The following is a 15,478-nucleotide window of genomic DNA, read 5'->3' on the forward strand; positions in this document are numbered from 1 at the left end:
GTTTCTTTTTTCAGGATTAGGCAGAGACGATTTGATCCTTTGTCAGTGCATCCTGGAACCTGTAGTGCCACGTAATCTGGCGTTAATGTTTGGCTGGGGCCCCGGAGCCGCCCTGGGGCATTACATAGGATCTTACAGTCTCATATAGCGAGGGGCGTAAGGCTGCGCCCCAGGGTACTAGGGCCTGTATGTGCAATGTCAAGTACGAACTTCATGCATGGAGCTCAATCTGAAAGTCAAAATCTACAAGAAACTCCATGAAAGGGTTGGCCTGGCCTGCCTGTCTTTATGGGTGCACCGCTCCCCTGGGAGGGTGGGATGCTACAGGGTGGGGTGCGATCGTGCACTGTTCACACCGAGGCAGGCGGCATTTATAGCGCAGGATTTATGGCGTCACTGATAATGGGGAGCTTCAGTAGGGCAGCTCTCGGGGGTGGGGGGCTTGTGGACGTCGGCATATCCGATACCAACATGTGACAATCCCGTGTAATAAATGACTTGCGCTGATTACATTTATTACAGGAGACAGGAAATACAAAATACGCAAATCAGAAAAGATGCAACAAATGTTAGTCTGCACAGCGCTGAACCTGTCCGAGCTGCAGTGTGTGCTGCAGAGCTGAACTTCCGGCGACAAAAAGCGCCTTCTACACTGATAGAGCCTAATAGACAAGGAACAGGCACAAGGGAGGCAACCACAGGCCGGCCCACGAGGCGGTTGGCTAGGCGGTTCACTAGGCGGCCACGAGACGGCCCACGAGACGATTCACTAGGCGGTTACGAGACGGCCCACAAGGCGGACATGAGACGGCTCACTAGGCAGCCCATGAGACGGCCCACGTACAACCGTCCCCTCTCCGGTTTTCTGTAGGTTCTTATGGACTGGGGGGAATCATTATGCGCTGTATCGGCACAGGGGGGCTGTCACCAGGATTCGGACCACCGGTGATATAGTGACCGCACCGCCGCCTGTGGGAAAGGCATATGACGTCCCCGCGGGGAAACCTGAACCTCAGAGCTGACATTGTAATGAAGCGAGCACAGTAACATCCCGACAATCCAGAATTTTTAAAAGTCCAACACTCATTTCTGGCCCCAAATTCCTCTTTTCCAGGATCAGATTTCGGGTTAGCAAATATTCTGGATTATCGGGCAGTCATAGAAAAGAATATGAGACTCGCTGGTAATACAGGAATTATCTGGGAATCCTCGGTGATTGTCTTGTGTTTTTCTGCTTCAATTTTGGTCAGATTCCACTTTACATTGAAGTTGAGTGCAGGAGCCGGATTATCAGTATTACTTTCTGGATTATCAGATGCCGGATTAAAGGATTCTCACTGACATTTTAGGTAAGGCTCTACAGTTACTGATAGTTTATTGTGTGTGCCGGGGCGGGCGCAGGTTTGCTCTTGGGCTTCAGTTCTGCTCATGGAAGGAGTAGTATAGCCACAGCTGAAGCTCGGAGCCATGGGCCGAGCCGCTGACTGCGATGGTGATGGCCGAGCCGCTGGACTTCATGGTGATGGGGATCTTCTCCTTAGTCAGCCGAGCTGCAGAGAGAGGTTATATGTCAGACAAGATATGGCACCCAGAGGGAGATGCTACTCAGTGCTGTATACACAGACATGCAGCAATCGCAGCAATGCCACAAAGTCGAAGCGACGCTTCGTGCAGGACGTTTCGCCTCGTCCGGGTCTTTGTCAAGAGTCGCAGAGAATGGATATAATTACTATTTAGACAGTTACAGCCGATGTTGCAGAGAACTGTTACAAGGTATCAGGTCCCCAGCACCGCGCCTACTGACTATGTCAGCCAGGAAACGCAGAACAAAGGTAAATCCCGAGGTTTATCTACAGGGCAGAGTCCGGGGGCAGAGACCATGCACAGAGTCCACACCTGGGAGACACGTAGAGGCGACAGCTGCACTGCGCTGTATATACGGTGTACTACGTGTCGTACACTGTGCACTATGTGCCGTACACTATATACTGTGCACTACGTGCCGTACACTATACACTGTGCACTACGTGCCGTACACTATATACTGTACACTACTTGCCGTACACTATATACTGTGCACTACGTGCCGTACACTATATACTGTGCACTACGTGCCGTACACTATACACTGTGCACTACGTGCCGTACACTATATACTGTACACTACTTGCCGTACACTATATACTGTGCACTATGTGCCGTACGCTATATACTGTGCACTATGTGCCGTACGCTATATACTGTACACTACTTGCCATACACTATATACTGTGCACTACGTTCCGTACGCTATACACTGTGCACTACGTGCTGTTCACTATATACTGTACACTACTTGCCGTACACTATATACTGTACACTACTTGCCGTACACTATATACTGTACACTACTTGCCGTACACTATATACTGTGCACTACGTGCCGTACACTATATACTGTACACTACTTGCCGTACACTATATACTGTGCACTACGTGCCGTACACTATACACTGTGCACTACGTGCCGTACGCTATACACTGTGCACTACGTGCCGTACGCTATATACTGTGCACTATGTGCCGTACGCTATATACTGTGCACTACGTGCCGTACGCTATATACTGTACACTACTTGCCGTATGCTATATACTGTGCACTACGTGCCGTACGCTATATACTGTGCACTACGTGCCGTACACTATACACTGTGCACTACGTGCCGTACACTATATACTGTACACTACTTGCCGTACACTATATACTGTGCACTACGTGCCGTACACTATACACTGTACACTACTTGCCGTACACTATATACTGTGCACTACGTGCCGTACACTATACACTGTACACTACTTGCCGTACACTATATACTGTACACTACTTGCCGTACACTATATACTGTACACTACTTGCCGTACACTATATACTGTGCACTACGTGCCGTACACTATATACTGTGCACTATGTGCCGTACACTATATACTGTGCACCACGTGCCGTACACTATATACTGTGCACTATGTGCCGTACACTATATACTGTGCACTATGTGCCGTACACTATATACTGTGCACTATATGCCGTACACTATATACTGTGCACTATGTGCCGTACACTATATACTGTGCACTATGTGCCGTACACTATATACTGTGCACTACGTGCCGTACACTATATACTGTGCACTATGTGCCGTATACTATATACTGTGCACTATATACTCTGCACTACGTGCCGTGCGCTATACACTGTGATATGGTGATGTACACTATACACTGTACATTACGTGCCGTACGCTATATACTGTACAGTACTTGCCGTACACTATATACTGTGTACTATGTGCTGTACACTATATACTGTGTACTGTGTCGTATACTATATACTGTGCACTAGGTGCCGTATGCTATATACTGTGCACTATGCGCTGTACACTATATACTGTGCACTATGTGCCATATGCTATATACTGTGCACTATGTGCTGTACACTATATACTGTGCACTATGTGCCGTATACTATATACTGTGCACTATGCGCTGTACACTATATACTGTGCACTATGTGCCGTATGCTATATACTGTGCACTATGTGCTGTACACTATATACTGTGCACTATGTGTCGTATACTATATACTGTGCACTATGTGCCGTATGCTATATATTGTACACTATATACTCTGCATTACGTGCCGTGCGCTATATACTGTGATATAGGGATGCGTTGTACACAATGATGCGCTCGGCTCTGCTACATCTGCACATGGCTCCTCACTTATTCTTACCTTTAAAGGTTTTATTGTGGGATTCCCCATCGTAAACCATCAGGGAGCAATGATCGCAGGACGCGCTGCTCAACTGCATGAGATTCAGCACAATATTGTGATTGTGCGGAGCCCGAAATACGACCTGGCACCTGGGAATATGAGAAATAAGGAAGGATCGAGACCATGAAGTAACGAGCATGACTTATAGTAAGAAGTAACGATGTGTCCAGACAGGAAGGACTCGGGGATCTACTAATATGTAATCACACGGCCCCTTGGTGACACCCATGGGCCACAACTAAGGCCGTGGTGGTCTCACATCTGCGGTTTCCATGCTCGGGGTATTAATGTGTCGGCCTCGTTTTGCTCCAATGGAAACGTTTTGTCCTTTAGAGACAGTTTTAGAGTCGAGTCTGAATTCTGAAAATTTGCAGAATAAGCCGGAAAATGCGTTACAGTAAATCTGTACGGACGGACGTGCACTGACCCCCGCAGTCCATTCACTACAGGTACCAGCAGTGCCGGCCGCTGACTGATCAGCACCATGATGGCTTTCACCTTGGTAAAACTCGACCAGATGAACACGACATAGATCTGTGTGTCGCCCCCTCCTGGGTCACGCAGCCTCTGTCGCCCCCTAGTGACAAACGAGACTCCACAGCCGCGTTCTTTGGGCGTAATACATGGACCAGCAGACTGCGTCCTGTTGGACTCCGTTAGGCTACGTTCACATTTGCGTTGTGCGCCGCAGCGTCGGCGCCGCAGCGCACAACGCAAACAAAAACGCGGCAAAACGCACGCTAAAACGCTGCGTTTTGCGCCGCATGCGTCGTTTTTGGCCGAAAGTTGGACGCAAAAAAAATGCAACTTGATGCGTTTCTTGCGTCCAACGCTTGCGGCCATGCGGCGCAAAACGCAGCACAACGCATGTCCATGCGCCCCCATGTTAAATATAGGGGCGCATGACGCATGCGGCGCCGCTGCGGCGCCCGACGCTGCGGCGCTGACCGCAAATGTGAACGTAGCCATACATTGCTTTATCTTTGTATATACAGTTGTGCTCAAAAGTTTACATATCCCGGCAGAACTTTTGCTTTCTTGGCCTTTTTTTTGGGTTGTCATTATGAGATACAAGGCCACAATATGGTGCGTTCCACCTGGTCTGACCACTATTTCTTACATTTACCTGTCACAGTCCGGTCTGTCCTGACCACCGGCCACCAGCTTGATGTTTCCCGGTGATTGTAGGGACACGTCGTCTTTACAGGGCACATAGATGTCCTGCACAGAGCCGGAGCCATTGTCTGCAGGACGCTCTGCAAGAGACACACGATCAATAATGGCGGATTTGTTTCGATCATGTTCATTTGTGCTCTGGCGGGTCTGGCATATGACCGCTGCAGCCAATCAGTGACCAATAAACCCACTGATTGTCTGCAGCGGTCTTGTGCCTGCACGTCGGACCTCTGCACTGCACACGATGAATGGGTTGTAATTATTTTGCTGTGTTTTAGTATTTTCTGCCGTTTTGCTTCTTTTTTCTCCCGAATAACACATTAACCGTTTGTGCTCCGCTTGTTGTGAGGTTATTTCTGCATCTCCACATCTTGCTTAGTCTTGTGATGTAACGTACAGAGAAGTGATGGACGTCAGTACCTGACTGCTGGGAGAGGTCATAAAGCTGATCCGGAGGGAGAAGAGGATCCTGGGGCTGAAGACCAGAGTCGCCTGCTCATGCAACCAAACAGAAAGGGTTAAAATGTACTACACAATGGCTGACGACTTCACACATCAGACAACCCGTGAAGACCACCTGCCTAGTGGTGTGCACTACATGCCCCCCACACTTATGGCCTCCGTGCATGGCCCCCTCCCCAATACATGGATCCATACACGTCCTCCTCCTGTACGGCCTCATCCCCGCACATGGACCCCTTCCCTAAACACTGCCGTCATACATGGCCCCCACACACGGCCTCCATACATGACCACATACACGACCACCCCCATATATGCCCATATACACGACCACCCCCATACATGCCCACATACACAACCACTCCCCATACATGCCCACATACACGACCGCCCCCATACATGCCCACATACACGACCGCCCCCATACATGCCCACATACACGACCGCCCCCATACATGCCCACATACACGACCGCCCCCATACATGCCCACATACACGACCGCCCCCATACATGCCCACATACACGACCACCCCCCATACATGCCCACATACACGACCACCCCCATACATGCCCACATACATGACCACCCCCATACATGCCCACATACACGACCACCCCCCCATACATGCCCACATACACGACCACCCCCCATACATGCCCACATATATAACCACCCCCATACATACCCACATACACGACCACCCCCCATACATGCCCACATACACGACCACCCCCATACATGCCCACATACATGACCACCCCCATACATACCCACATACACGACCACCCCCCATACATGCCCACATACACGACCACCCCCATACATGCCCACATACATGACCACCCCCATACATGCCCACATACACGACCACCCCCCATATATGCCCACATATATGACTACCCCCCATACATGCCTACATACACGAACAGCCACATACAGTTGTGCTCAAAAGTTTACATACCCCATCAGAATTTTTGCTTTCTTTACCTTTGTTCAGAGAATATGAATGATAATACCAAAACTTCTTCTCCACTCATGGTTAGTGGTTGGGTGAAGCCATTTATTGTCAAACTACTGTGTTTTCTCTTTATAAATTTTAATGACAACCCAAAACATCCAAACGACCCTGATCAAAAGTTCAAATACGCTGGTGACTTTGGCCTGATAACATGCACAGAAGTTGACACAAATGGGTGTGAATGACTACTAAAGGTAACATCCTCACCTGTGACCTGTTTGCTTGTAATCAGTGTGTGTGCATAAAAGCTGAGTGAGTTTCTGAGATCCAGACAGATTCTTGCATGTTCGTGCCTTAATGTGAATATTGTTGTTTTTAAAGTTGCTTTTTAATGGTTTTTAATGTGTTTTTGTACTACATTAGGGGGTGGATTGGCGGTTGCAGGGAGGTACACGGTATGTGTGCTCTTCATAAGGCGTCACGTCCGCCCACCTGATGAACCCGTTGAAGCACCTGACAGGTGCGAAACGGCGGTCGTTCAGCTGCCACACTAACCTGTATACACACCCTTGTGCCGTGAAGATTATGGAATAATAAAGTGACCTACACAGAAGAATGGTGAGTGCTGCCGTCATCTTCATTTCTCATATACACTAGAATGTGTCTCTTCGGCTAAAGCACCCAGAATTCAGCCGACCAGCGAAGTGTATTAATTCAGACGCTCACAGTGTGACGGACCAGTGGTGCGGGTCGCTTGCTTCTTCTTTTTTGTTCATGTTATAAGACTCTTGCATCTTTCATCCAGCCACTGACGTTTCTGGATTGTGAGTCATAGGGAAAGCAAAAGAACTGTCAACGGATCTACGGGAAAAGGTAGTTGAACTGTATAAAACAGGAAAGGGATATAAAAAGACATCCAAGGAATTTATAATGCCTGTCAGCAGTGTTCACACTGTGAATAACAAATGGAAAATCAGGGTGTCACGGGAGACCTAGGTGTGAAAGAGCAAATAACCCGGGCCCCTGCGATTTCCCTGAAAACTAGGGAAACCCTGACTGACCCTCTACCCAGAGTTTACACTGATGGTGTTCATGTCTGGGGCTCCACCCTCGCCCTATCTCCTGTTTCAACCCTAGGCTGAAACCACCACCCCCCCACCAGTGAAGAGACCTCTAACCAGCACCCACAGTTAGCACAGACAAGGATAACGGAAAATATACACCACGCCGCAGTCACTCAGGAATACACTATAAGTGCAAAGGGCAAAACAAATACAAATATGGGAAGGAGAAAATAAGACAAAGGGAAATACACCACCAGCAACGATACTCCAACTACCAGCTCACCACTCCAGACCGAGATAACAATGCACGAGACAGAAGCTATAATCGGCGACGCCCAATGTTCAGAAGAACTATTTAAAGGCAGTGGGTGTGGACCAGCTTCCAATCCGAGCACCAGCTATATTAACCCCGGACCAGCTAGATAAAATCTAGCCGACGCCACTGAGCACATAGTGGACAAAAGCGGAATTACCGCTGTCTGTCGAACGCCCTGGTATGAACAGCGTCCGACATGACACAGGGGCTCTGTAAAAACAAAACCACAGTCAGGTAGACCAAAAATGTCGTCCGCAACTGCCAGGAAAATTGTTCGGGATGCAAAGAAAAACCCACAAATCCCATCAGCTGAAATACAGGACTCTCTGAAAACTATCAGTGTGGATGTTTCAAGATGCACAATAAGGATGCAAAATGGGCTGCATGGTCGAGTCGCCAGAAGAAAGCCATTACTGCGCAAATACCACAAAGTATCTCACCTACAATACACAAAACATTACAGAGACAAGCCTCAAAAGTTCTGGAACAAGGTAATTTGGAGTGATGAGACCAAAATTGAACTTTTGTGCCATAACCATAAACGTTTCATTTGGAGAGAGGTCAACAAGGCCTATGATGAATGGAACACCATTCCTACTGTAAAGCATGGAGGTGGATCGCTGATGTTTTGGGGATGTGTAAGCTACAAAGGCACAGGAAACTTGGTCAAGGTTGAAGGAAAGATGAATGCAGCACATGTTCAGCAAATACTGGAGGCAAATTTGCACTCATCAGCCCAGAAGCTGTGCATGGGACGTACTTGGACGTTCCAACATGACAACGACTCCAAACACAAGGCCAAGTCAACCTGTCATTGTCTACAGCAGAACAAAGTGAAGGTTCTGGAGTGTCCACCTCAGTCTCCTGACCTCAGCATCATTGAGCCACTCTGGGGAGATCTCAAGTGCGCAGATTATGCTAGACAGCACAGGAATTTACAGGAACTAGAGGCTTTTTGCCAAGAAGAGTGGGCAGCTTTACCATCTGAGAAAATAAAGAACCTCATCCACAACTACCACAAAAGACTTCAAGCTGTCACTGATGCTAGAGGGGGCAATACACGGTATTAAGAAATGGGGTATGTGAACTTTTGATCAGGGTCATTTGGATTTTTGGGCTGTCATTATGATTTAAAAAGAGAAAACACAGTAGTCTGACAATAAATGGCTTCACCCAACCACTAACCATGAGTGGAGAAAAGGTTTGGTGTTATCATTCATATTTTCTGAAAAAGGCCAAGAAAGCAAAAATTCTGCTGGGGTATGAAAACTTTTGACTACAACTGTACACGACCCCCCCCCCCCCCCCCATACACGACCACCCATCATGCACGGCTACCCTTGTGTGTGACACCACGCAGGCGACGGCACAACCAAAAGTGATAGTGACAAAAAGTGAGGAATAAGACTCCAAAGTCAAGACAAAAGCTAGAAAGTTACTGCAAGCTAAAGGTGCACTTACTGGAGAGAATCCTTTCCCGTATCCACTGAGTAAACATGGGGACCCTGATGTACACGCCCGGCTTGGGTTTTTTATTGAATCCAATGCCCCCGATATCAACACCATAAATAATGAAGTTGCCCGTATTAGACATATAGACCAGCGGGGCTCCAGACTGCGCCTATGATGCACAAACACCTTGTTAGTCAGCCATTATCTCATAGGAAATAATAACACAGATTCGCCTGTTACAGCAGAAGCTTGTGCCCTAGAGCTGCTCTTCCCACTGTAATTGCGGACAGATAATATATGTGATATTACGGAGTCTTCACTAGTTGTGCAAACGTATAGATGCGGACTCTGTGCTCTCCATGTTCCACCGGCCTGGGCCTGAAGGGGCGCTGATCCCCGTGTCACCGCCGAGACCTGCACCAAACTGGAGAACTCAGCTCTGAATCAAAGCGGTGGCAGAAACGCTCATCTCCATCAGTCTCTTAGCCAATGAATGGAGCAGAGAAGCGCGTGTGCAGCAACAGCTCCGCTCCAATGAGGCACTTCAGAGCCATGTTGGGAAGAAGTGGTGGTGCTGGTCCCTGTGGTCCTGAGAAAGGAGCACTAAGATGTCCGCTGTCGGAGCAGTAGCAGTGCCCATGCGGTCATCACTCCGACCACGGTTATTCTCAAGGTTGGTGGCAGTCCCAGCGGAGGTGACGCCCCCTGCGGTCCTGAGAAAGAGGAGCGAAGATGTCTGCAGTCGGAGCAGTAGCAGCGCACATGCAGTCATCACTCTGAGCACAGCCATTCTCAGGGTTGGTGGTGGTCCCAGCAGTGGTGACGCCCCCTGCGGTTCTGAGAAAGAGGAGCTAAGATGTCTGCAGTCGGAGCCGTAGCAGCGCACATGCAGTCATCACTCTGAGCACGGCCTTTCTCAGGGTTGGTGGCGGTCGCAGCGGTGGTGACGCCCCCTGCGGTTCTGAGAAAGAGGAGCAAAGATGTCTGCTGTCGGAGCAGTAGCAGCGCACATGCAGTCATCACTCCGAGCATGGCCATTCTCAGGGTAGGTGGCGGTCCCAGCGGTGGTGACGCCCTCCTGCGGTTCTGAGAAAGAGAAGCTAAGATGTCTGCTGTCGGAGCAGTAGCAGCGCACATGCGGTCATCACTCTGAGCACGGCCATTCTCAGGGTTGATGGTGGTCCCAGCGGTGGTGACGCCCCTGCAGTTCTGAGAAAGAGGAGCTAAGATGTCTGCTGTTGGAGCAGTAGCAGCGCACATGCAGTCATCACTCCGAGCATGGCCATTCTCAGGGTTGGTGCCGGTCCCAGCGGAAGTGCACCCAGCAATCAGCAAGTTATCAGCCATCCTGAAACTGACACATGTGAGAAAAGTGCCAAGGTGGCAGCCGCCGTGGAAACAGAAACAAAATCCTTTCTAAAGATTGCAGGAAAAGTAAAAACCCGCTACGCTACCATGAGGGAAGTTCATGTGGGGGCCGACAGCAGCTAGAGGGGCTGACAAAAGTGTGACTCGGATGGTGGCAGGGACCACACCGATCGGCTCCTTCCCTTGGGTCAGGGCAGTTACAGGACCGAGCAGGACATGGGACTTGTCGGACAATTATTTTGCAGCTCTGTGCCGGATCATTGGGATTTGTAGAGTAACTGGCGAGATGTCACTGCTGCTCTGAACACAAGTTTTACTTTACACCTGAAGATTCATTCACATGGGAATAAACGGCACAAAAGACTAAGAAGTGCATGGACCGGAGCCAGGTCATCGCGTCTCAGAGATGGAGTCCACCATGACACAGCGACGGCCCTCTCGATGAACAGAAGTTTGGCACCGGCCCCAGAAAGGTTCATCCGTCACATAAGAAAAGGGAACGGAATTGGATTTTCAGTACAAAAAAAAAAGTAATCTCCAAGGAAGAAGCACTAGAAGCCATGTTTGTTCTGGTCACTTACCAAGTTTTTTTCTGCCACGAGCCCAGCACAAAACATAGTGTCCGTCAGGCCTCTGTAGTATTTCTTGCAGATGTCGTCCAGGAGGATCGGGACTTCCTGCTGCTGCAGTTTATAAAATAATTTCTCTACAAATGAAATGTGTACAGGTGGTGAGACCTGAGTACAGACTGTGCAGTCAGTGGATCCAGGCCGACAGCACGCGGCGGATGTGATCACCCCCTGATCCATTGTCAGTCTGTACGAGAGCCCCTTCAATAACACAAATATTACATGGCGTGTGATGTAGAGTGGCCACATTGTGTCACTGGAGCCTCACATTGCACTCACTATTGAGGTTCCATCCGGTCACGACGCCGAGGTCCGATGGTTCCAGGGTGCTCTGAGGGTCCGGGAGACACACGGGCTGCACGTAGGGGCCGGACTGGAAGGGCTCATCCACGTGGATCAGGGCCACATCATAGTTCTTTTCAGGATGTAAACTAACTTGCTTCACCCGCCGCTTCTGAAAAAGGAAGAGTAAACTAGAGCTAATCCACAAGTCCTAGCCGTACGTTACCAGAAACTCCGAACAACGAGGTCAGAGCACCCAACGCTTACTGCGTACAGTACCGCAATCTCCAAGCCATGACACGGGTGATACATGAGGCATCTCTGGGGTAACATACACCCCAAAAGTGTTGTAATTCTACATTTGTAAACCTAATGTTATCATATGGAGTTCTCTAGGTCTCCCACGAGCATTGAAGAGAATGGACCATCCTCCACAAAGAGGGTCTTGAATAGCAGGACCTCCACTATTAACTAGGAGTTACCAGCCCAGAGAATGTAAAAGGTGATTTTATAGATCAGACACCCCCTTTAATATCATGAAGGAGCCCAGCAGTACCGTACCCCGGGGCATAACCCTCGGCTAGCTGCAGTATAAGGTCTGGACATCCGGACCATGAAGTCTATGAAGGAATCCAGAGGCCAAAGACTCTACCAAACGTGACTAATAACCAAACCTGAGCGTGCTGAGAGACTTCCAGATCGTGCAGTCCGGCCACAATCATGCAGACATCATACAATGACTTCCTAAAACAATGTGGAAAAGGTCAAAAATATCCACAACATCAAATAATCCAGAATTTCGGAGAAATCCTTGCCAAGAAGGCGCATTGTAGACCACGACAGACGGCCTGCACCTACCATTCTGCCACACAGAACGCAGAGGTCAGGACGGTGTATTCAGAGACTATCGCTCCGTTACACATGTGCTTGTTACCAGCACTCACGCTGACGTGCCAGGGCCAGGAGTTGGGCATCGCTTCCTCCGCTATGGTTATGCTGCGAGAGTTGAACTGGGGAGGTTTTATGGGGGCTCCGCAGACCACATCTAGGAGAAAACAGCAGACATGAGAAATGATGGTGACATTCTCCAAACTCTGGCATCTCCTGTGAGGGGTCAGATAGGGAAGACCATGGCCGGCTCTCGGGGCCATTCACACGCTATGTGTTTGCTCTATGATGGATATTGTTTGTCTGGACATGAGGAGGCTCAACACTAGGTGAAAAAAGTGTAGGCACCGCCGGGTGGGCAGTAGTAGACTAACCCGAAAACCAGGAAAAAATTCTACAACTCAGAATAAGCAGGAACCAATATGACCTTGGCCCAGGGAAGACCACCACAATGGCCATGGGCATCGAAAGCTGATCCACAGGCAGCAGAGCCAAGATAGGGTGGGAGCTGTGTCCCCCAACACAGACATGGGGGTGTCTGTAAGGAGAGGCACAAAGAGCCATTCCCTGCATACACGGATAGTGAATGTAGACGCAGAACCCTGCCCCTCCAGGGTGGCGAGGATGAGGCCGCGCTCCAAGATGGACTGAAGAACAGAAAGAATCCTAGAAAAGGAGAACCCATGGGATGAAGTCCTGCTGTTCACACAATGGTGGACAGGATCTCCAGTTACGGTGGTAAACCTTGGCAGTCTGGGGCAAGGAGGCCCACCGTAATGCCCTCTACTTTCACTAGATGATGATGCCCTGCGGCAGATGAGCAAGAGATAGAGCAGAGAGAACTGTCCATGGAGGGACTGGAGCTTCTACTACTGAAGCCCTTGGTTCTCGGGACCTGGTGATGCGTGATTAAAGTGGGACGGGAGAAGGTCCACGTCATCTTCATCATCCTCATCATCCTCGTCAGTGGTGCCCAGTGAAGTCGGATCTGGATGAAGATCTCTGGAAGGACAGACGACTCTTCCGGATATAGAGCTTCTTTCCTGAGAAAGTCTGTGGTGTAGTTTACCAGGCCAGGAACATGGATCGCAGAGAGCGCTGGAAGGTGCTGCTCCTCCGCCCCATGAAGAAATACGTCACGTTCATCTCCTCCATCCGCTACGTGTGACATATATATGAATGCCCAAAAAAAATCACCGAAATGCGTCTGTTCTGGACAGGTCATAATGGTCTTAAGACGACGCAGAACAAAAAACATGGCGGTAACATGAATATAATGTGCATAAACATTCAGTGAGGCTTGTGATATCTGACGCTTTGGTTATTCTGAGCACAGCAATGATTTGCACAGGATTTGGAGTCATTTTTGATAAATGTGAGTCAATAAGTCGGTTTTGAGCCACAAGGGAATCTGTAAGAAAACAGTACAACAAATGACTTACTGAAGTCCTCCGCTGCTTGCTGACTAGTCCGCTGGATCTCAGGACTGACATGACCTGTAATGTACGAGAAGTAAACTAGATGAACGGACACAAGCAGATCCTAAGGGGAATCTGTCAGTAGATCGTCACTCCTGAGCCATCTATAATCACGCCTTAATATCTGCGATCCGATGTCCATGTAAATCGTGACCAGTACAATAAATCACTTACTGACATCTTCCTCTACGTCCGGACTTTTCCGTGGCTGATTCTTGTCTTGTGTCTCAGGATTAATATTACCTGCAATAAAAGAGAAAGGAACAGAGATGATCGGCTCTTTGTCTAGAGGAGCAAATTCTTTATGGAAGGAAGAAACTGCGAAAGAAAAAAAAGCAATAGGGACTTAACCGGTGACAATGGGGTGTCAGGAAAAGGGGAGATAAACTCACCCTGTTATTATGCTGAATGGCAACACATAATGGGCATATACCGGCTGCTGCACAGATACCGGCCAAGAAAACGACCATGGATGTAGTGAGAAGACCGAAGTATCACTCATGCGCTGCTCATGGCGAATTATCGGTCAAATACAATTTTTTTTATTTAAACAGATTTAAAAGTCAGAGCTTTTCAAGGTAACAAAGGACAAAACCTGGTCATAAGGTGACCTCAAAAAGAGCTGACTCCTAAACCTGTTTAAATAAAAAAAATTGTATTTCACCAATAATTTGCCATCAGCAGCGCATGAGTGATACCTCTGTTTTCATCTCCAGATTCTCTATGATCACTCTCCCCAGCAATGCTCCCCTGTCCTCTCCATACATTACACCCCTATATCCCCCTCCTCACCCTCACCTGTCCTCTCCATACATTACACCCCTATATCCCCTCCTCACCCTCACCTGTCCTCTCCATACATTACACCCCCATATCCCCTCCTCTCCCTCACCTGTCCTCTCCATACATTACACCCCCATATCCCCTCCTCTCCCTCACCTGTCCTCTCCATACATTACACCCCTATATCCCCTCCTCTCCCTCCCGTCCTCTCCATACATTACACCCCTATATCCCCTCCTCTCCCTCACCTGTCCTCTCCATACATTACACCCCTATATCCCCTCCTCTCCCTCACTCGTCCTCTCCATACATTACACCCCTATATCCCCTCCTCTCCCTCACCTGTCCTCTCCATACATTACACCCCTATATCCCCTCCTCTCCCTCACCTGTCCTCTCCATACATCACACTCCTATGTCCCTTCCTCTCCCTCACCTGTCCTCTCCATACATTACACCCCTATATCCTCTCCTCTCCCTCACCCGTCCTCTCCATACATTACACCCCTATATCCCCTTCTCTCCCTCATCTGTCCTCTCCATACATTACAGCCCTATATCCCCTCATCTGCCTCACCTGTCCTCTCCTCTCCCTCACCCGTCCTCTCCATACATTACACCCCTATATCCTCTCCCTCACCTGTCCTCTCCATACATTACACCCCTATATCCCCTCCTCTCCCTCACCTGTCCTCTCCATACATTACATTCCTATATGCCCTCCTCTCCCTCACCTGTCCTCTCCATACATTACACCCCTATATCCCCTCCTCTCCCTCACCCGTCCTCTCCATACATTACACCCC

The 15,478-nt window shown here is 49.0% G+C and overlaps 1 protein-coding gene across 3 annotated transcripts in view; it reads right to left on the reverse strand.

The window, feature by feature from the left end:
• Nucleotides 1–416: 416 nt before the first annotated feature.
• The window catches only part of OVCH2 (ovochymase 2), a 39,584-nt gene continuing 24,522 nt past the window's right edge, over nucleotides 417–15,478 (reverse strand). For 2 of the 3 annotated variants that reach the window (XM_077286666.1, XM_077286665.1), the window contains exons 13-23: nucleotides 14,064–14,132; nucleotides 13,854–13,907; nucleotides 12,382–12,568; nucleotides 12,198–12,267; nucleotides 11,521–11,695; nucleotides 11,194–11,318; nucleotides 9,254–9,413; nucleotides 5,411–5,482; nucleotides 4,941–5,070; nucleotides 3,773–3,903; nucleotides 420–1,550 (exon numbers count right to left, since the gene is read on the reverse strand). In XM_077286666.1, coding sequence (XP_077142781.1) covers nucleotides 1,417–1,550; nucleotides 3,773–3,903; nucleotides 4,941–5,070; nucleotides 5,411–5,482; nucleotides 9,254–9,413; nucleotides 11,194–11,318; nucleotides 11,521–11,695; nucleotides 12,198–12,267; nucleotides 12,382–12,568; nucleotides 13,854–13,907; nucleotides 14,064–14,132 — 1,307 coding nt within the window. In that variant the 3' untranslated portion in view covers nucleotides 420–1,416. Of the gene's footprint in view, nucleotides 1,551–3,772; nucleotides 3,904–4,940; nucleotides 5,071–5,410; nucleotides 5,483–9,253; nucleotides 9,414–11,193; nucleotides 11,319–11,520; nucleotides 11,696–12,197; nucleotides 12,268–12,381; nucleotides 12,569–13,853; nucleotides 13,908–14,063; nucleotides 14,133–15,478 lie in introns of all 3 variants that reach the window. The other variant, XM_077286664.1, reaches the window with a different exon arrangement.

Source organism: Ranitomeya variabilis, chromosome 2, assembly GCF_051348905.1.
Source record: "Ranitomeya variabilis isolate aRanVar5 chromosome 2, aRanVar5.hap1, whole genome shotgun sequence".
In the NCBI taxonomy this organism is placed as follows: Eukaryota; Metazoa; Chordata; class Amphibia; order Anura; family Dendrobatidae; genus Ranitomeya; species Ranitomeya variabilis.